Source organism: Mauremys reevesii, linkage group 3 (genome assembly GCF_016161935.1).
Source record: "Mauremys reevesii isolate NIE-2019 linkage group 3, ASM1616193v1, whole genome shotgun sequence".
Taxonomy (NCBI): domain Eukaryota; kingdom Metazoa; phylum Chordata; order Testudines; family Geoemydidae; genus Mauremys; species Mauremys reevesii.
In genome coordinates this window covers 191570949-191592892 of record NC_052625.1, presented here as the reverse complement: position 1 = coordinate 191592892, position 21944 = coordinate 191570949, and the positions used below count along the sequence as shown (strand labels likewise).

Below are 21944 nucleotides of genomic sequence, written 5' to 3'. Positions count from 1 at the left end.
GCTAAGCATCTAACTTGCTATGTGTGCACCTACCAAATGTGCCTGCACACATCAGGTATTGCATGGGTAACTTAAGTGCACACACACTTGCAGGCATATGTGCAAACCTCATTTTGAAAATTCAGCAATTTTTTTTCACGTTAGTGTTATATTTCAGTTATATAAAAATTTCGTAGGGCTGTACAAAGAAGGAGAATTCTGCATCAACCCCCTGATGTCTGTAGTGGTGTAATTGGAAGAAGAACACTGAGGGAGAATTAAATATGAAGAAAATCACACCAGCATTTTTAAATGCATATAATTTATCAACTGCATAATTGATTTTCTTTAAAATAAGCTTCTTGTACTTATTTAAATCGACTGCAGAAACTAGCATAAGTGTGCTGTAGAAATCAATGGGGGAGTCTTCTCACAGAATTTGTTTGCAGTGTGCCCAGGACCTGTTTGGAAATTAAAACCTCAAAGAAGTGAACACAGCTTGAGAAATCTAGTATATATTTTAAAAACAAATTTAGGAATTGAATTGCCAGCTTAAGTAGTGTCTCAGAGGGGTAGCTGTGTTACTCTGGATCTGTAAAAAGCAACAAAGAGTCCTGTGGCACCTTCTTTCCACCACATGCGTCTGACAAAGTGGGTATTCACCCACGAAAGCTTATGCTCAAATACGTCTGTTAGTCTAGAAGGTGTCACAGAACTCTTTGTTGCTTTTTTACAGCTTAAGTATTGTAACCTGAATGTTTCCTTTCATTTTTCTCCTGGTGTCTGTTATAGTCAGTGGAAAGTGATGGTATTTGAAAGTGGGTAAGCAAATCTGACACACACACAAAGGACATTTTACAGCAGCAGGTGAAGATCCTAGTGTATTATCTCCCTGATTTTCAAACTGTGGTCCATGGGCCACCATTACTAACCAGATCCATTCTTAGTGACCTGCAGAATTAAATATTTGAGAGCCAAGTTGAGGGTGATTGTGGTGGTGGTGGTAGAGGAGTTCCTTGTATTGTGATGACATTTCAATAGCCCTCATCCTAATATTTGCACAAAATTGATCTAAATTGGGTGAAGAGTGAATCTTCTTTCAGTAAAGAGAATTTTTCAATATGTAGTTAAAATAAGTGTATCTATAGATACAATTAAAGGAATATTCACAACCCTTTGTTTATGATGATATTTAATGGCATGCTTCTGTGTATTATTCTTACAATAAATAATTCAATTATTTCCCCATGGAAGCTTAACATATCAGCTGGGAGGGAGAGTAGTACATCCTTTATGCCCATGAAGTCCTTGGCTTCTAACATGAGACTTCCAACAGTTGTGCAGATTGAAATGGTACTTTGTGTGACATGGACATATATTCAGTAGGCAAGTTTCATTTCACATGGGCCATTGACCAGCATCAGCAAGTTAATTTTATTTGTAACCATGTCTAAATCTGAGCAAATATTTTCCAAAGCCTTTAGAAAGTGGAACAGTCATTTCTTGCTATTTATCTTGTAGGTAAAATCCTGGCTCCCTTGAAGTCAGTGGGAGTTTTGCCATTGACTTCACTGAAGCCCGTATTTCACCCATTATGTTATAGGTCCACATATCTTAATTAGTAATGCACCTTTAAATCTGTCATGAGAAAGGGTTTGGGGGGGGGGGGTTGTGATTGAATTAGCTGCAGTGTATTGGTGAGCATCTGTGATGGCTGGTTGATGTTAAAATTATTTTTAGACACAAATAATTGCTGATGTATGCTTACAAAATAGAGAATTGAAAGAATAGAAAGGTATGATGTTTTATTTTAGGAAAGTTGAATGTTAGTCATTCCTTTCTAACCTTTCAGTGTTATTCTGTCGTCTTTTGTCCTTAGTACTCATGTTTCACTCTTCTGATTTGTGTTTGTGTTCATTTTATCCTTCATTTTTTTTTTTAGGACCCAATGTTGTCTTCCAGTGTGAAAGCACCTCAGAGACCCACTATCCAAGTTTGACTATAGCGTGGAGGCAGGGTGGACAGCCCTGCTCAAATATCTGAGACAATCCATTTGCTTCGTTTGAATGTTAGATCCACACGAGAATTAGTTTTTTGTGTTCTATAATCTGCTGTTACAATTAATTTGTAAAACCAGAAAGGATAGTGGGTCTTTGTGTGGCTTTCACTGCTGTCCACCCTGGTTTCCTCTAGTGTTTTTTTTCCTTTTCTTATTGATAATCATAGATCATTAGCATGCATATCAAGGTATCCCTTGCGTGGTGGGATTTCAGACACACAAAGACCCACTATTTGCACAAGTTAGCTGAGCTGTTTTATATGGGCAGATGTCTTGTAATGTTGTAACCTGTGCATACTTTGCAGAATTAAAATATTTGCTGATTACTGCTCTGATAGACTAGTTTAATCCTGTACACAGTGAGCTTTTTAAATTACCAACATATATGATTCATCCAAAAAATAAATCCTGGCCTACCTTTCTACATTACAGAGTGCCACTGTGACTACAAGTATGCCATGTGGTTTAGGTTTTACATCATAGAACTGTTTTTCTGATTTGGTCCAGCCTTCCAAATGACCTTTTTGTGAGGAGAGGAGTTCAGAGGTGGAATGGAGGATGCTTTCATTTCGTTTGCTTCTCTCATCTCATCACAGTAGCACTATGGGGCATTTTCTCTCAAGGCAAAGAGAAACTAGGCTAATATAATTTGTGGGCTGGCCTGCAAGTTGCTTTGGGTGGATGTGCCCTATCCCTTGGCCACCACCTTCCCTCCAACATTTTACCATTGTAACACACTTGTCGTCAGTTTTGGTGAACAGCATCCTCTAGTCTTACTACAATGGGTACCATGCTGCCTCTGTGCTGTCAGACTCACCAATCTGCCCTCGTTTTTTAAATTAAGAGTTCTGGTACAGGACTGAATGGCTCTGAAGACTGATAATTGGATACAGAGCCTTTTATCTCTAGGACACCAATTCGTATCTGGTCCAGGTAAATAGTGAATGAAAGTCTTTGGCATCTGAAAGCTGTTTTTGTTCCTATTATGAAATGAATTGGTGGTCTCAGTCAAGTTCCTCCTATACAAGTGTCCACAATAATATATGCCACCACCAGAAAAGACACTAGTAGACACCCTTGTCAGCTGAAAGAGGAAGGCCAAGGATTTAAATGGTCTTGGAAACTGAACCATCCGCTCTTCTGGTTCAGAGGTAGCTTTTCCAGGTCAGAGTTTGAAGGACACAGTGGCAGAGTGTTGTAGATAAACTTGTACTGCCCATGCTGTCTCTGTTATGTGCATAAAATGAGGACTTCTGTCTCCAGGGCTATACATCTTGCATCGTTTAGCAGCCCTGAATTACTTTAAAAGGGAAGAAAAGCTAGTAAATAGATTTCCTTTAGTTGCTTTTAAAATGAAAGGGTCTATTTTAATGGCAGACCATTCATCTAATAAAACAGTTCTATGATCCATACAACACAAAGAGAATTTCTAGTAGATGCAGTATTAAATTCAGTTTGCATCCTGAATTTGGGATTGAAATTACAAACGTGGATTATGCAATCTGAAATTGTTTACAAGCTGCTGTAAGTTTACAATATATATGAATGTTGTGAGGTACTATCAGGAAAAAGTGTTAATACAATTGCAGAGATTTAAAAGCCTTCTTCCAAAAGTTCTATAAAAGGAGTGAAATATTATGTATTTAATATACTTTATCAAGTAATGTATGTGTGTCCCTTAGGTCAGAGAGATATATTTTGTGCAATACAAATTACAGTAAGGTGCCTACATCAAACTATAAATGGATTTTTATTCCAGTTGTATTTTATCTCAATATGCTGTTATTGAATGAATTAACTTTAATTAGAGGCAAAGAATCTGCTAATTAATTGCTCAGATAGCAATGTTCTAGCTGACTTAATGTCTTTTTCATGTTGAAATTAGATTTTTAGCTAAGGCTGTTTCTATTAAAATGTGCTACTTGCCCTGTATTGCCTTCTCGTAATTTTCTGATTTTGCAGATCTGTTTAATACAGGCAGAAGTGTGCTGCTGTGGTACAATAGTCACTTATTGTAGGCTAATATCTGGGTGTCTTTGGGACCCATCCGCTTTCAAAAATTCAAAATTCAAGGCACTATTTACCCAGAGAGTTTGGGCCAGATATAACTCTCTAATAGCCAATAAAATTGTTGCCTTGATTGCCAAGTTACTAAAAGATCTCAGTAAAAATAAAAAAAGAAATAAAGTCATGCACTCTCTAATATGTGCTGGGAAATAATATTATGGTATTTTTCAGCAATAAATAATGATTTACCCACTTAAACACAGCTGCAGTTGACTATTAGGGATAGTGTTCTATATCTGTATGGTTTGACCCATGTAAACCCATAGCTGGAAGTAAGCATTCACAATTAAAACACAAACAGCTGCATTCAGTTTGAATTTACAGCTGCTAGAACTGAGTTCAGAGACCTGCTGCCATGGGCTTTCCCTGTTGTAATTAAATGTTGTAGTGTTATTTGAGAGTCATGGTGGATGAGGTAATATATTTTGTTGGACCAACTTCTGTTGGTGAGAAACAATAGTTTGAGCTACAAAGAGCTTAAAATCTCTCTCTCACAAACAGATAACACCTCTTCCACCTTGTGTGTCTAATATCCTGGGACGGACACGGCTACAACTGTACTGCATAGAGCAGTGTTATTTGAGTATCATCAGTGAGCTCCGCACTGTAAAAAATGGAAAAGGCCACAGTCCCTCCCTCAGTGTTTATCTTCTATATCAGACAGATTTTTCAGGTTAGACATGATGCACCAGATAACTATGTGGTCTGGTCACATAATGGTACAGAAGGATTTTTTTAATACACATTTTAGATTGTGGATAAGAAGAGGCTGTGCAGAATATTTATTTTAAGGCAAGATTTTAAAGAACCCTGCTGTATCAATACAGGTATATAGATGGGAGCAGCTTAGTCTAAAGAGATTTTAGCTTTAAAAGTGAATTTCCTTGCTTATGTGGGTTTAATTTCAATGCTTACAACTATGTTAGCATCTCAATGGCTACACTGATCCAGTCTCTCTCAGGCACAAGCTTGGAGAGACATATAGGTTCAGTCACCATTCTAGCCATTTAAGAAAATTAGTTGTAAAGGGTCTAGTCCCTCTTGACACAAAGGAGGATGGCATGATGTGGAGCTCCACAAGGGTGACATTGGAATTGGGGAGACTCCTCTAGTGATAGAAGGGCCAGGAACAGAAATGTTACTGTATCTGCACAGTAGCTGATATTGAAATGTTTCCAAATTCCAAAGGGTCTAGTTTGCAAATGGTACTTTCAAAGCTAAGTTCCTTATCTTGCAGTCAGATCCAGACAGGTCAATCCCCTGCATTCTCACACAGTCCAGGATGGATCCAGTTGCAGGGATAGATGTATAAATAGTTAATGCTTGTGAAGCACTTTGAAGGCATATGGAGCACTATATAAATGCTAAGTATTAATAGTTTTTTATTACCTCTAGGAGCATAAAAAGGTAGAAGTTCAATTTGTAAACAGTTCTGCCTTCTAATAATAATTGAAATTGTCCCTAGCAATGAGTGAATAATTACCCTGAGCCCAAGGCTTTGTTCACCAAAGTGAATCCCAGAGTGACTTTTTCAGTGAGGTTATAAACTCTTGTAAATAGGAGTCTGTTACAGGAATGCTGACAGACCCTTGCCCAGAGCGGTGCTGACTGCTGCTATAGCATAATGACACTTTAATGTAATGGAACTATTAAACTGTTACATAATGGTGTGTGTTGCCTTGAAATATTTTTGTTCTTTTCAAGCTGTAGTATTAATAGTTGGGGATACACATTAAGATCATGCAAATGCAGGATATGCTTGGCATGAGAAAATTGTTCATCTTTGTTCTTTAAAAACCTGTAAGATAACTATGCAAATGTATTTTATTAAAGGGACACATAAAAGATGTAGATTGTGTGTGTTGTTTTTTGTTTAAATAGCCTAGTAAAAAAAATTATGTTAATTAGCTGGCATGGCTTAGCAATCTTTTTTTTAACTGGAAAACTAAATCCTATGCTACTTCTGTTTAAAGTGCAGGGAAGTATATTGAAAGTTTTGATCGGAGATGGTTGGATTTAAACTTGCCACAGAGTTTTCTGCTAAAGGCCTGAGTCCCTCCCTCCACTCTTCCCCCTCACCCTCCCTCATTTATTCATGTGAGTAAACTTTACTCGTTGCAAGTAGTCGACTGACTGCAGAAGGGCTACTCACATTACTCAAATGATTAGATCATGTGGTGATGGATGATTGAGCTTATTTGAAATGTACATATCACAGGCTCGCAAGGATTGAAAAATGAAAAAATAAAATATCTGATGCAGTGGCTCTGGCTCACGTGCTACATTAACTGTTAAAACTACAATTGTACTGGTATATTGCCTCAGCAAATCAAAAAGCTTAAGATGAGGGAAAGTCAAGTAACTGTCCATACTATCCTGTAGTCCTCCTTTGCCAGGGTGGACCTGGAAAAAAGGAATCAATGCAGTAAATGCATGTTTATAAAAGGCTGGATTCTGCTCCTTTTACTCACGTTTAGCATCTTAATCTGTGAGGAGCCCTCATTGTGGGGGTGAACCAGTTATCCACATTGGTTTGCTGTATGCAAACAGGCCTTCAGGAAAGCACTTGAGTCTTGTTGCCTTTTTCCAAGATGGAAGTGGCCCATGATCTTGTTTTTAATGTTTTCTTTACCAGACTGTATTCAGAGCTCCACTCACTCGTCTGCCAATTTTGGGAGATGAACAAATCATTTAATCCTACCAAAACTGCTTCGAAAAGGGCTTGTGAATCTAATTATTTGCCCAGAATTTTGAAAATATTGTTTAACTAAAACATATGCATCAGGAGCACAACAAATTTTTGACCATCTGGCATTACGTAAATAACATTAATATATAATCATATTTAAAACCCAAAGAGGTGAACTATATGGAGGTAGATCAAAAGTTAGATATGGACAAGACTTGTATCATCCAGTCAAGTGCAGGATTGTTCTCTACAAAGTGTTGTTCTTCCCTTTGAAATTGTTGCTGCTAGCTTCAAAAAAATCAGTTATTTGAAATATACTTTTACTCCAATTCTCAAATCTATGGCAGAATAGATGACTTTTTGACTGGGAAACTTACCCTGTAGACTTAAAGACAGGATTAGTTGTGGTGTTAGCAGAAGACAGTATTTCTGGTAGAAGTGCATTTGAGGAAGGGAGCTGCATGGAGGACAAGGAATCGTTTTAAAATCTATTTATAAACTTTCAAATTTGTTTTACTCTGGCATCCTTGTCTTTGTTTAATCTATTATGGAATGCACCAGCTACGCAATATCTGTCCAACAGTCTGATCACTGTAAAACAAACTTCATTAGAAAGTTCCAGTATAATAAGATTTTGATTTCTCTTGACTTCAAGATTCACTGATTTGTGAGGTGGCTATTTACTGAGGCAAAGTATGAACAGTGACAAATCTTAACGTTCGTTTTAACAGAAATCAGTATCTACTTATTGTTTCCTTCATAAGATGATATATTATGGCTGTGAATTTAGAAAGGATGAATTAACTTTCCAAAGGGGAGATGAAGTTACAGTCCAGAATAAAGCTATTGCTCACCTCTCAACCAATCAGGATTGTCATCTTTTGTATCTGTCGGTCTAGCAATTAGTGTCTGCTGTCTGATTAGCTCATCAGAGGTGAATTATTGTCACTGAGCCTTAATGCAGCTAACTGGCCCAGACCTCAGAATTTGAGGTAAATATTGGAAATCTAACTGATTCCATGATTTTTCATTCATGAGTTGGAACTTTTATCTTGTATGCAACAATTTGTGACTTCCTGCTCTGTGTAGCACGCTCAAGCAAAGCTTATAAAGATTCTTCTGCCATGTCTATTATTAATGAGGTTTATTAGAGTAGAGCATAAGGACTGATCAAGAACAGGGCCCCATTGTACTAGGCACTCTGTAAACACAATAGTAGACACCCCCGACTAGAAGAGCATGCAGTCTAAATGCAGGTTATATCCAATATCCAATTACGTTAACTCCCTTTCTAAATGTTTTACATCTGAAAATATTCAGTTTATCTTTCAAATTACAGCTACTTTTTATTCAATGTAAAAAAAAAATGTTATCCTTCCAAAGTCAATCTCACCGCAAGTAAGTAACACTTCTATTGGCCATTGAGTTTCACAGCAAGTATGTGGACTTTACTACCAATTGTAGTTACAAGCAAACAGCAGCATGAGCTAAGATAATACAAGCATTGGCTTCTCTTGTTGAGGGGATATAACATGCAACAGGGACAGAAAATTACATTGCTCAAAGATCAGGGACTTAGGGCATATCTACAGCACAAGCTTTTGCCAATGCAAGTTTCGTTGCCATAAAGCCGCCGCAGTTAGTATCATAGACGACTGGTGCCTCCCCATACTGGATGGGGGGGGCACCAGCTAAAGGGGAGGACATGTGACCTCCCCATGTGTCTCACGTTGTCCCCAGCCTGGGGCCCTCGCACTCTCCCCACCCTCTTCCCCCACCCCATGTTACCTGTGAGGGGGAGGGACTCTGCCCTCCTGCTGCACCAGCCCCTGGCAGCCAGGCCTGAGCGGGGAGTGGGATGGAGCCGCTCCTGGTCACTGCTCTGTGCAGCGGAGAGAGCCTGGCTGGAGAGGAGCAGCAGCCTGCTCCCTGCCCAGGCGTGGCTTTTGGGGACAAGGACTGAACATGCCGGGAGGGTGGGGGAGCACTGGCGTTTGCTCAGCCACTGTCCCCAGAAGCCAAGCCTGGGTTGGGGGCAGCCCGCCAGCGCTGCAGCCAGGCGCTCTCCCAGGCAGCTGCTGTGCTGCACTGAGAAGTGTCCCAGCGCAGCCAGAAGAGGCTTTGGCCCCGCCCCTTCTGCTCTGGCCCTGGCCCTGCCCCTTCTGCTGCCCACCCACCCACTGACACGTCACCTCTGGTTAGTATATTGCTTGTGTGCGCATGTTTGGCTCCTTTTGTCAGTGCTGCACAACTCAACAGCAGCTCTTGTTTTGATATGCAGTGCATCCTGGGTAGGTAACCAAGAGTGCCACTCACCACTGTCCAGTACGCTGTCTGAGGGGAAGTTTTGGCAATGCACGGTGGGGCAGAAACAAGTTGTGTAGGTGTGACTGGAACTGTGGGGTCAGGTCCCATCATGCAACTTTCTCCACCCCATAATGCCATCTGTATCCCATAATTTTCATTCCTATTTTGAAAATCCCATGAACCCACATGGAACTTGTCACTGTCCACCATCTCTGACAGAAGCATGGAGCCTGCTCAGCTCTGCAGTATTGTCATAAGCACTGCAAGCACACGACACACAATCCTCTGGTATTTGCAGAGCCACAAGAAGAGCCATGGAGAATAGGACAATTTACTGGAGAGTGGATTGCTGTGGGACATAACAAGAACCAATTCAAGATCGCTGGTGGCATTCATGGAGCAGTGGCAAATGGTGTCGCACTGCTTCTGGACTCCAGAAATGAGCACTGTCTGGTGGGATCACATTGTGATGCAGGCTTGGGATGACAAGCAGTGGCTGCAGAACTTTCAGATGGGCAAGAACACATTCCTGAATCTGTGTGCTGAGCTCACCCCAACCCTCTAGTGCAGGAATGCCAAAAAGAGAGCTGCACTGACAGTGGAGAAGTGAGTGGAGATTGCACTGTGAAAACTTGCAGCCCTGGATTGCTACCACTGAGTGGGAACTTATTTTGGAATTGGAAAATCCACTTTGGATGCTGTCATGCAAGTGTGCAAGGACAGTAATCATCTCCTGCTACATAGGACTGTGACTCTCAGCCATGTTCAGGACAGGATGGATTTTCAGCGATGGGGTTCCCGAACTCCAGTGGAGTGACAGACGGCAAGCATATCCCTATTTTTTCAGCAGACCACCTTGCCACAGAGTACATCAATTGAAAGGGCTATTTTTTTTTTATGGTTTATGCAAGCGCTGGTGGATCACCAGGGATGCTTCACCAACATCAGTGTTGGCTGGTCAGGGAAGGTGCATGAAGCTCACATCTTAAAGAACACCGTACTTTTTCAGAAAGGTACAAGCAGGGGGTTTTGTTCTCAACCAGTGGATTACCATTGGTGATATTGAAATGCCAGTAGTGATCTTGGGGGATCCAGCCTACCCCTTGCTCCCCTGGTTCATGAAGCCATGCACTGGCCACCTCGACAGTATCAAGGAAAGATTCCTTTACAGGCTCAGCAGCTCAGAATGAAGTTGAATGTGCGTTTGGTAGATTGAAGGGACACTGGCGTTGTTTATTCACAAGATTGGCTCTCAGTGAGAAAAATATTCCAATGGTTATAGCTGCCTGCTGTGTCCTGCATAATACCTGTGAAGCGAAGGGGGAAAAGTATGTTGCCGGGGTGAAGGGCTGAGGTGGAGCGGCTGTCGGATCAGTTTGAACAGCTATCAGAAGAGCTCAATGCAGAGCTATATGACCCAGGGAGGTTTTGAAAGAGTACTTTAATAGCAAGCCACAGTAATGTATTATAGTGTACTGTGCTCTACCGGTCTCTGCAGTTTTTGGCCCCAGTAGGCGTTGCGTGGTGCTTGGTGTACATCTATGGTTATTACATGCTAGTTGTCACTGATCGTATGAGTTGTGTCACAGTGTACAATAACAACTAAGTGGGTGCTTTCACTACTGTCAGGCATTCTGCAGCATATATTGGGAATTAATAAAGATGAATTATTTCCCAAACAGTAGAGTTTTATTCAGTAACACAAACACGTCCAAAAAAATTCTGTCCAAGTTAAAAGCAAATACATTAAAACCTTAATAAATTTATGGAACAGAGCTTAATGAAGGAGCAGGAACATTCATATCCATTTTAGCTACACAAACATCAACTGTGGGTCTTACAGGTAAGTGTATGTGACGTTGTGGTTGTCCTTAATGTCCCCTGGTGTGGAGTGGTAGGGAAAGGGATGTGGCCTCTGATGTCACCTGGAACATGGCGGGGGGGGGGGGGGGGAAGGGGAGGGACAGACGTAAGGAGTTCTCCATTGACTGCAAAGGGAGGCAAGTCCATGATTGTTGAACCTGTAGGTCCACAACAGTTTGCAGCCTGTTTGCTGCTGGAGATGCCCTATTATGTCCTGGTGAATCTCCCTCTCCTGTTACTGCACTTTTCTCCTGCCCACTCTTTCCTTCTCCATACAATCTGCAGCATTCATCCTCCAGGCCTTCAGTTCGCCATCCAATGCAGCACTCTCTTCTCCTTACCTGTTTCAGGCGTTCCATGGGTGTGGAGGGGGAACCCCTCAAGGCTGCAACAGCAGCAGCTACCAATAAAACACACAGAGGTACCATTGTCAGTATAGTCACAAAGTTAAGATTAAGAACTCCCCTAAAGTTTTAAACAAGACATGCTTATTAATACTTCTGCTTTGGAATGCTTGTGCGCGGTACCACTCTCAGCACCAGCCATGGAGAGAAAATGGTTCTCCAGGGGCAAGGAAAATGAGGAGGGAATTGCTCAGTTATATGAAATTCTTAGTATAGGGCAATGGCACTGAATGCTGGCATCATTTTCCAGAAGCCGTGGTGAATGTAGCTGATATCTTGCTCCTGTGGGTAACACAGGCACAGAGAGCACACCTGCTGCTGGCATCCCGAAGCCGCCTGGACCCGTATGCTGCTAGTCCGTTTATTGCAATGGTGCCTGCCAAAGTTATCACCGACTGGTGTGGGAAGCTGTTCTACCATGGAGGAAGAAATAAGGCTGCCACCCCCAGAAACCTTTGGGAGAGAATTGAAGTGTACCTCCGTGAAAGTTTCACTGAGATCTCTCAGGAGGATTCAAGGATCCCTGTGAACATAAACAAACTGCTCGTTCTGCCCAACTCTATAGGGCAATGAAAAGCAGATAATAACTCTACGTCTCTTTGTTGTACTGCTACCTCTTCTTGTATGAATAAATTAATGAAAAGTTTATGGCATCCCCAGCCTAGCAGGATACAGCTACCACCGAAATGGGAAATACAATTACACACACATACCTGAGGTTCCTTCCCCTGCATCGGGCTTGTCCATGTTTGACTGCAGTGTAGTCTCCAACAAGTCCTGGCTCGTGGCATAGCTGGACCCCCCCCGTCACATGTCCCCCTTCCTCCTCTTCATCCTCACTCTTCATCCCAGGGGGGCTGTGACTCGGGCTTCTTGGAGGTATCCATGGTTGTGTATGGTGTGGTGGGATCTCCACCAAATACAGCATGCAGCTCTTTGTAAAGGGGCAGGTCTGTGGCTTGGCACCGGATCAACTGTTGGCTTCCCTGGCCTTCTGATATGCCTGTCGCAATTCCTTTGCTTTCACTCAGCACTGCTGCTGATCCCTGTTGTACCCCTTCTTCTGCATCCCCCATGCAATCTGCTAGTAGATGGCCACATTTCTTTGGCTGGTCTGTAGCTGTGCTTGCAGAGCCTCTTCTCCCCACAAGCCCAGGAGAGCCAATATCTTCTGTCTACTTCAGACGGGAGCACATCTGGAGCATGTAGTCAGCAGTGTCAGCTGGGCAGTCCCATGTAATAGTGGAGAACTGCTAGGTGTGCTCACCAAGATGGACAATCAGGAAAAGACATTTCAAAAATTTGCAGTGTTTTTTTAAGGGAGAGGGACTTCTGGTTTCCACGAGCCCTAGGCAGTAGAGTTCATAATTGTGACCAGAGCAGTCAGTGTTGGGCATTGTGAGACAGCTGCTGGAGGACTGTTAGGGTCAACATAGGTAACACAGTGACTACATTCACATTGTGTTGACTGGAGTACATCGACCATGGCCCAATGCCGCTCAGGGAGGTGGTGTTACTGTGTTGGTGGAATGGAAAGCTCGCATCGGCGGGAGACAGATTTAAGTGTAGACACATGCACAGCGAGGTTGACAAAAGACAGCTTATGTTGACCTAACTTTGTAGTGTAGACCAGGCCTTAGTAAGTCCTGACAAATGACAAAAAAGCACTACCAGTGTGAACACCCTTTGACTGCTCTAAGGTCTTTATCTTGCATCCCACCAGAGCTGGAACTAAATGTCACAAACCACAAGAAAGAGCTGAAATCTCAGATTGGTAGACTTCAGTCAGTTAGAGCCCTGGTAGGTTATGAAACATCAGATCTTTTAAAACTCACTTTGATCTGCTGAATATCTTGATTCCGCCTCCTCTTTAATTCTGGCTTGATTGTAACCTTGACAAACAGCTAAAGCCAAACCAAATCTGGTACACTTTTATGCATGTGCTTAACTTTACCACCATGAGTAGGTTCCATTGATTTCATAGTAAATTGGAAAAGTAAAATTGAGCATGTGCTTGTTTGCAAAGTCAGAACCTAATAGAGTATTGCCAACCAGAAGCATTCAAAAATAGTAATTCAGGCCCCCAAAAAATCATTAAGTTGTCTTAAAAAGCATGAGTTACTTAGAAAATTTTTTTTTTGGGATTCTTATTACTTGCCTTCAGGTTGTTCAGTCTTTAGGGTTCTTGTTTTGTAGCTTTTTTTCTGCAGCCCCAAGGGCTAGAAGATTTTTATGAAAATTGAGATTCTCATGAGTCCAGAAGCTGAGACTATTAAAAAAAAATACTATGGCAAGAGTTGGCAATACTGCTAATAATAATAATAATAATAGTGCTTATATAGCTTTTCTAATTCAATTGTCCAAGCTGAGAAAATGTATAAAGGAAAGAGCACCAGTGGTAAAAAGCAAAGTAGATATTTTTAACTTATTTCTACCTTCATCAGTTACCAAACTGAGGTCCATGGAGAACTTTCTGGTGGTCAGCAGAGAGCTGGCTGGTGATACAGTCCACTCCTGTCCCCATTCCTCTCCTCATTGTTCCTATGTATTACACTGCGATGAAGGAAGCTAATGTGTTGTTTTCCTAGTACTAATTTTTCATCTAAGTAATTGCTCTAATTGTCATGAGGATGTTGCATGACGGTGGTGGGTCTGTGAGACAATCTCTCTCTGTAAAGATGGAGTCCACAGTATGAAAAAGATTAAAAACTCTCCAAGTTAAAATATTTGCAATATAAATATAGAAATAGGCCTTTTAAAACGATGGTTTTTAACATGATCTTGTCTCTTTACGTAGAAAATATATCAGACTTGTCAATTTTGCCCTAAGTCTTTTATTTTCTTTTATTTTTGTGGATGTTAGTCTAGACAACTTATGACAATCTGTCTTTTCAAACCATCTTTGTCCATCTAAACAACCTCTGGATTTTCAAATCTAATTGGAAAGCTGTTTGCTTTATTTTTTTTTTGTAGTTTTTGATGCAAATATTAGACTCAATCTATTTGATTTGATTGTTTTCAAAAGCCACTGTCAAAAACTTTTTCACTAGGAGGGCGGTGAAGCACTGCAATGGGTTACTTAGGGAGGTGGTGGAATCTCCATCCTTAGAGGTTTTTAAGGCTTGACAAAGCCCTGGCTGGGATGATTTAATTGGGGATTAGGACCTGCTTTGAGCAGGGGGTTGGACTAGATGCCCTCCTGAGGTCTCTTCCAACCCTGATATTCTATGATTCTATGAATATGGCATGTATTAAGTTTGTAAAGAAAAGGAAAATTAAAGGTCAGGGTTAGTTTGATGGACTCTTGTTCGTACAGAACGTTATGGCTAACAATTATTGCATAGAGCTAAATGTTCATGTATAAACAGAAACACATCTCCCACATTCAGCCATTCACAGTGTAAAAACAAATACCCCAACCCTTTGCTTTCAGTTTAGAAATTAGTTATAAACATCCAAGGCATGTGGCTGCAGCACTACACAGAAGAACTTTGCAAATTTGTACTGGTAACTCAGAGGCCCCACTGTAGATTGATTCTTTCTGTAAACTAACAATTAAGGGTCCAGTACAGCAAAGCACTTATGGCACACAATGGAGATGAAAAATATCCACCTTCATCTAGAATACTGTATGCAGTACTGGTCACACTATCTCAGGGTTTGTCCACATGGCAAGTTAGTGCATGGCAAGTCAGGGTATCTGCAGATCACTAGCTTGTGGTGCACTCACCGGCCATCTGGACTCTTCTAGTGTGCAATAAAAATTCCATAGTGCACTCTGACATGCTCCCATGTGGACAAGCCCTCAGAAAGAACATTGCAGAGCCAGCTAGCTTCAAAGGACAAGAAGAATGATTAGGCACATGGAAACCTATTTTCATAAAGATTGAAAAGATTGGGATTGTTTACTTTAGAAAGGAGACAGCAGCGCTATGATAAAAGTATATAAGATAATGAATGGTAGAGAAACTGGGAGCTGTCTCAAAATATAAGAACAAGGGGACGTTCACTGTGGCTGATTCAAAACTGATAAGCAAAGCTTTTTCACTCAAGCCTGAATTAGATTGTGAAACTTATTGCCACAGGAAGTTGTTGAGGGAAAGAATTTAGTAAGGCTCAGAGAGGGATTGGATGCTTTTATGGATAACAAGATTATCCAGAGAATTATCATAGTTAATGCTAAAAAAGAGTTTTGGTGGGGATAAAAATCTCATGCTTCAGGGTTTAAACCAGTCTGTAATTAGGATGAGACTTTCTTGGGGGCACAAATTATTCCACATATGCCTGCTGTGGAGTTCTTGCTGCTTCTCTGAAGCAGCTGATGCTGGCCAGAGACAAGATAGCTCCACCTGTCTGATTCAGTGTAGCTGTTCCTGTGTAGGCATGTGCTTAAATCTATCCCTATTGAGTGAAGTGCTTAATCACTTGCTTACCTGCTTTGCTGAAGCAGGGCCTAATTGAATAAACTTGATTGTTTTTAACTCAAGGATACTGCATCATAAAATGTATTTAACGTTAATGAACAGGTGCTGTTGAGTTCTAATTATTGAGTGCTTCATGTATACTAGTAAATAGTCTGTAATATAATCATTGCTATTAAAATGTCAGTATTTTCTAAACAGAGTGGAAAACCTGAGATTTCAATTACCAAAGAGCAGTAACTATTTTGGCAAATATACTGCCATTTTAAGGCCCAATTTTCAGGGGTTCTGATCACTTGCAGCTCCCATTGAGTTCAGCTGGAGTGTTAGGAGCTCAGTGCTTTTGAAAATCAAGCAATAAGTGACCATTGTGTATGTTTTATAAAAATAACGAAGACTGAGTAATACGAGAATTTACTACATATATCTATTCCTTTTTGCTAAGACATGAGACCACTCTTTTTTGTGAGAATTATCAGGTTTTTTGGTTTAGCAAAGTAAGCATTACTGACAGCATTCATTTTGTATGTATTATAGGCTTAGAGCCTCAGCTGGGGTAAATGATTGTAGTGTCATCAAAGTACATGATACTGTAGCCATTTATATAAGCTGAGCATCAGCCCTTACAGGTTTAATAGGGCCTGAATGACTTGAAATATTTATTTTTCTAGGGTGTGCTGATCTCCAAACTCTTGATACTATGCAACCAATGGAAAGGAAAAGACAGGGCTACATTCATGAGTTGATCCAGACTGAAGAGAGGTACATGGATGATCTTCAGCTTGTCTTAGAGGTGAGAGTTACTTGGAAACAAAAGGTGTTTTAAACAACTGTCAAAGCAAAGTCTCTTATCTTCAGTGTCTCTTCTTTATTAGATGATCATTATGACATTTGATTCATAGCTGAGTTGTGTAAATCTATGAAGTCTGAGGGCTTGTCTTCACTATGGGGGTAAGTCGACCTAAGTTACGCTACTCCAGCTATGTGAATAACGTAGCTGGAGTCAACATGGCTTAGGTCAACTTACCCCAGTTTCTTCACTGCGCTGCGTCGACAGGAGACGCTCTCCGGTCAACTTCCCTTATACTTGGACAGCTGGAGTACTGGGGTCGACTGAAGAGTGCTCTGCCATCGATTTAGCGGGTCTTTACTACACCCGCTAAATCAATCCCTGCTGCATCGATTGCAGCAGCATTGATCTCCCATAGTGAAGACCAGCCCATAGATGTGAAGGCTTCAATGTTTTAACCACATACAACATGGGTGGCAGAGTATGTTTTCTCATTATATCAACTCTTCAGGTACTGAGAATTGCTGTGTTTTCTAAAGGAAAGCTGTCAAGTTTGCATTGTAAGAACAGTGCAATTAATTGCTGTTCTGTCACTCAATACATGTCTACATTGTGCTGGCAAAGTGCTCTAGTGGCGTGTGATTTTTAGAGCTTTCTAATGTGTTGCATTCCAGCTGTCCCGTATAGACCCCGCGGCATGGCGTAAAAGGCACCTCGTTCATATTACTCTAGTCCTGTGGGGCAGTTAGAGCACTTTACATAACACACCTCCCTGGCATGCTATGCCGCACAGACAAGCCCTTAGATAGCTATTGTCTGTAGTCATCTTTTAAATAACTATGCAAGTTCTCCTTTGCTGCTACCTTCAGACTATTCTAAGGAAGCCAGCCTATCCCCAGTGCCTTACAAACTTCATTCAAGCCAGTTACTGAATTGCTTGCTCTGGGACTACATTGCTGCTTCAGTATTTATCTTCCTCCCCTAGAGAAACACCCCTTTCCCGCTGGCATTACCCTCAGTTGTGGTTCCTAAAGCAAAAAAAGGCAATTTAAATATTTTTTGAAGTACTGCATTTTCTCTCACGTGAGTAACTCTTTTCTCCTAAAGGACCTTCTGACTTAGTATTTAGTATTTATGTATCACATTGGTCTGAAATATTATGGTGATGAGCACGGTATAAGTACTGGTATAGAACAGAATAGTCTATAGAGGTCAAAGTGCTTTATAAATGTTAGCTAGTTCTCACATACTATTGGCATGGGAGAAGTAAGTATTGCCTACATTTTATAAGTGGGGAAACTGAGGCAGTGGTTGAGCAACATGCCCATGGCTGCCGGGGAAACGATCCGTGAGAAAGCAATGTTCGCTCACCAGCAGTCTCTCTAATTATAACATTATGGCAGGTGTCACCAGGAGGTGCTGGTGCACGTAGTTTTCCAAATTCTTTTTTCTTAGCGTGTGAGCAAAAGTGAAGTCTTAGGAAGCCATGCTGTGGTGGTGGTAGTTTGGGCTATGCAAAGTTCGTGTAAAGGTGGTGGGTTCTTGGACAGGAGCTGTGCAAGCACCAGCAGAGAGTACTCTCCTCATTGGACTCTGATTAGACTAAATTCTTGAAGCAAGGATGGTCTGTGGTTAGGGCGATAGCCTGGGACTTGGAAGAGCTGGGCTCAGTTCCCAGCTCTGCCATAAACCTCTGGTGTGACAATATGGAGCCATATGAATACCTAAGAGAGAGATCTAGATAGGCAGAGTTTCCCTCTGGAAAGCAGGCGTTGGTGTTGGGCTGAGACTCCTGAAAGAGAGGCTTCACCTGCATGTTAGTTAACTGTCTCTGTTCCAGGACTGGCTGTATATGTGTAAATCAAAGAAGTTATGTTTGAGTATATCCAGACTCTGCTTCACTGATTTCTTTGCCATGGTGAAGCCCACCTGCAGGGCCCTGACACCTGCTACCACTTAAAGAGGTGATGCTGATGTCAGTATGGGACACTGCTGTTGGAAGAAGGGGCAACCATAGGAACCCACAGGAAGCATCTGTAGGAAGTGATCTGGAAAAAAATTCCATTAAAGAGCTTGCTTGTCTGCAGTGATTCTCAGGAGAAATGAATGGATGGATACAACAAAGTTCTGAATGCATCAGTGCATTAAGTTTCAAACCATTAATCATTTAAGAAAAGACAGCTGGCCATGTTCTGCTTTCTCTGTGTTTGAAGTTGCTCACATGTCTGTTCTCTGACTGTAGGTTTTCCAGAAACGAATGGCTGAATCAGGCTGTCTCACAGAAGAAGAAATGGGATTGATCTTTGTTAACTGGAAGGAGCTCATAATGTCTAATACGAAGTTACTTAAGTGAGTACAGCTAGCATGTGTGCCTCCTAAATGAGAGCCCACTAATATCTAAGCTTCCCCCAAAATAATAATTTATTCTCCCACTCCACTCCGCAGGAATTGGTTTTATTGTAAGGCCTGGTCAACACTAGAAAATTAGGTTGGCATAACTACATCACTCAGGGGTGTGAAAAATCCACAACCCTGAGCGGCATAGTTAAGCCAACTTAAGTTCCTGTGTAGACAGTGCTGGGTCAATGGAAGAATTCTTCCATCGACCTAACTACCACCTCTCGGGGAAGTGAATTACCTACACTGACGGGAGAATTCCTCCTAGCAGCATAGGTAGTGTCTACACTGAAGCGCTACAGCAACGCAGTTGTGCCACTGTAGCATTTTAAGTGTAGACGAGCCCTCAGTGTTTCTGCTCCTGCTGATTATTTCCCACTTGATAATCCTGCAATGTCAATTCATTTAAGTATAGCAGGGTTTCTCAAACAGGGGTCGCTGCTTGTGTAGGGAAAGTCCCTGGCAGGCCGGTGTGAGCCCTGTCCGCAGGTCCGGCCGATCGCAGCTCCCACTGGCTGCAGATCGCTGCTCTGGGCTAATGGGAGCCGCTGGAAGCGGCGCGGGCTGAGGGACGTACTGGCCGCCGCTTCCAGCAGCTCCCATTGGCCTGGAGCAGTGATCCGCAGCCAGTGGGAGCCGTGATCAGCTGGACCTGCGGACAGGGCTCACACCGGCCTGCCCGGGGCTTTCCCTGCACAAGCGGCAACCCCTGTTTGAGAAACCCTGAAGTATAATGTCACAAAGAGAGGGTTATGAGAGGGAAAGGAACAAACAACGGGAGCAGATGAACTTTGAACAGAAGGCCTTAGAAATAAAGAATATGTGAGGAAAATATATAAAACATGTTTTTCAGAGTTTTCTGAGAGTGAATTTTTGCAATGACAAACCTGTTAATTGTTTACTATAAGGTGGGGTGATGCTATATGCATGTACAGGGTTAAATCAGACTAGATCAGCATTTCTCAAACTCAAGATCCGACCTAAAAGGGGATTGCAAGGCTATTGTAGAAGGGTCTTCAGAGCGGCAGCAGCTGGCCAGGCACCCAGCTCTGAAGGCAGCACCACCGCCAGGCGCAGCACAGAAGTAAGGGTGGCATGCTACGTCAGGAGGCGGGGGAAGTCACCACTTTTTGTGGGGAGTCATCACAGCCTGAGATATTTTCAAAGGGGGTCCTAGCAAAAAAAATTTTGAGAACCCCTGAACTAGATGATTATGATAGTCCCCGCTCACCTTAAAGTCTGTGGAGGCCAGTGGTTGCACTGTCTGTCCCAAAACATGTTGAAGGGGAGGGAGAAGCATTCTCACTGTTTCAAATATCACTTCCTCAGAAATCTACATCTGTTAAGCAAGTCTGTCAGTACAGCACGCGGTGCCAGCATTCAGTCAGATTTGTGATACATCCGGGGCCTAACAGTGCTGGAAGGGAGGTTTTTTCTTGTAGGAACTCGATATTGAGTGGAATCAGGAATCCACCTGTCTGACATATAGAAAATTGGAGGTTCCAGGATTAGGCCACTTCTGAATTACAGAGTCAGACTGTGAAATTCTCTCCTCCGCAGAGCCCTGCGTGTGCGTAAGAAGACAGGAGGAGAAAAAATGCCTGTGCAGATGATTGGGGACATCCTGGCTGCAGAGCTCTCTCACATGCAGGCCTATATCAGATTCTGCAGTTGCCAGCTCAATGGAGCTGCATTGCTACAACAGAAAACAGATGAAGAAACAGAGTTCAAAGACTTCTTAAAGGTATTCTATTCACTAGCTTCCATATTGGATCCCGGTTTCCTTTCCCCTGATGGAAGGGCATGTTTAAGAACCTGTCCAACCTAAGGTTGACTTGTCCAGAAAAATCCAGGATTTCAGAATCCTTCCTGCATAGGATACATTCCTCTGCTTTCCTATGAATCTGATATGCTGATAGTGTTAACATTCAGTGACAGTTGCTGTAGAACCTCCTTCTTCAGTCTTGTTCTCCTGCGAGTGTTTTATTCCATTTTCCATTCCACTGCTTTACATTAATCCAGCATAGGTGCTGCACCTTCAAAGTTACAGTGCTTGTGTTTGCCTTATTTCAAGATTCATACTACAAAAGAGGTTGGAGTTGATTGATTTGGACTGCAGGGCTTGTTGTTTTAAACACCCTGCATAACTTGCAAAATCAATGAGCTCTTGCTGGATTGTGCTGTTTTGGACTGTGTGATTGCTATAGGTGCGAGGACTTCACAAATGTGAGACGTGCCACGAGGCTAACAGTGAGCATAACATTACATAACATAACTAGGAGTAAGGAACGGCTGCAGCTCAGCTGATGAGATGTCTTTGATGAAGGGCAATCAGCTGTGAAGGGGAAAATGCCAAAACATTTGACACACAGTTTGGCTGGGTTTTCTTAACAAACTTTTCTGGATCCTTATGTAAAATAAAAACTGAGTCAGCTTTAAATGATAGGGTTTTGGTGACTACAGGAGCTTCACTTTCCTGGCTTATGTTAACAGAATGTCTCAGGGTTTGTCTACACTGAAATTAGCCACCAGTGGCTGGCTTGTGGGAGCTGACTGGGGCTCATGGGGCTGGGGCTATGCGGCTGTTTAACTGCAGTGTAAACGTTCAGGCTCAGGCTGCAGCCCAAGCTCTGGGACCCTCCCACCTCACATGCTCCTAGAGCCTGGGCTCCAGCCCGAGCCCGAATATCTATATCACAATTAAAGAGCCCCTTAGCCCAAGCCCTGGGACCCCAAGTCAGCTGGTAGGGGCCGGCCGTGGGTTTTTAATTGAAGTGTAGAGTAGACATACCCTCAGTAGAATGACAGTTCTCTAATTCTTTGCCATTAGTTCTAAATGTAAATGCACTGTGATTTTTCACCTATATGAGCTCTAGAATTTCTTGCAGTAACTGGGAAGATTCATTCCATCAGGCACTGTTGCGTGCAGCGATGCAAATAGTTACTTTTATGTCTTGATCTGTAATGC

General features: G+C 42.1%; 1 protein-coding gene across 5 annotated transcripts in view; it reads left to right on the top strand.

Annotated features, from left to right (window-relative positions):
• The window catches only part of ITSN2 (intersectin 2), a 123538-nt gene that overhangs the window by 90879 nt on the left and 10715 nt on the right, over nt 1-21944 (top strand). For 4 of the 5 annotated variants that reach the window (XM_039532534.1, XM_039532531.1, XM_039532532.1 and 1 more), the window contains exons 29-31: nt 16461-16582; nt 18822-18928; nt 20537-20720. In XM_039532534.1, coding sequence (XP_039388468.1) covers nt 16461-16582; nt 18822-18928; nt 20537-20720 — 413 coding nt within the window. Of the gene's footprint in view, nt 1-1921; nt 5953-16460; nt 16583-18821; nt 18929-20536; nt 20721-21944 lie in introns of those variants that run through there. The other variant, XM_039532535.1, reaches the window with a different exon arrangement.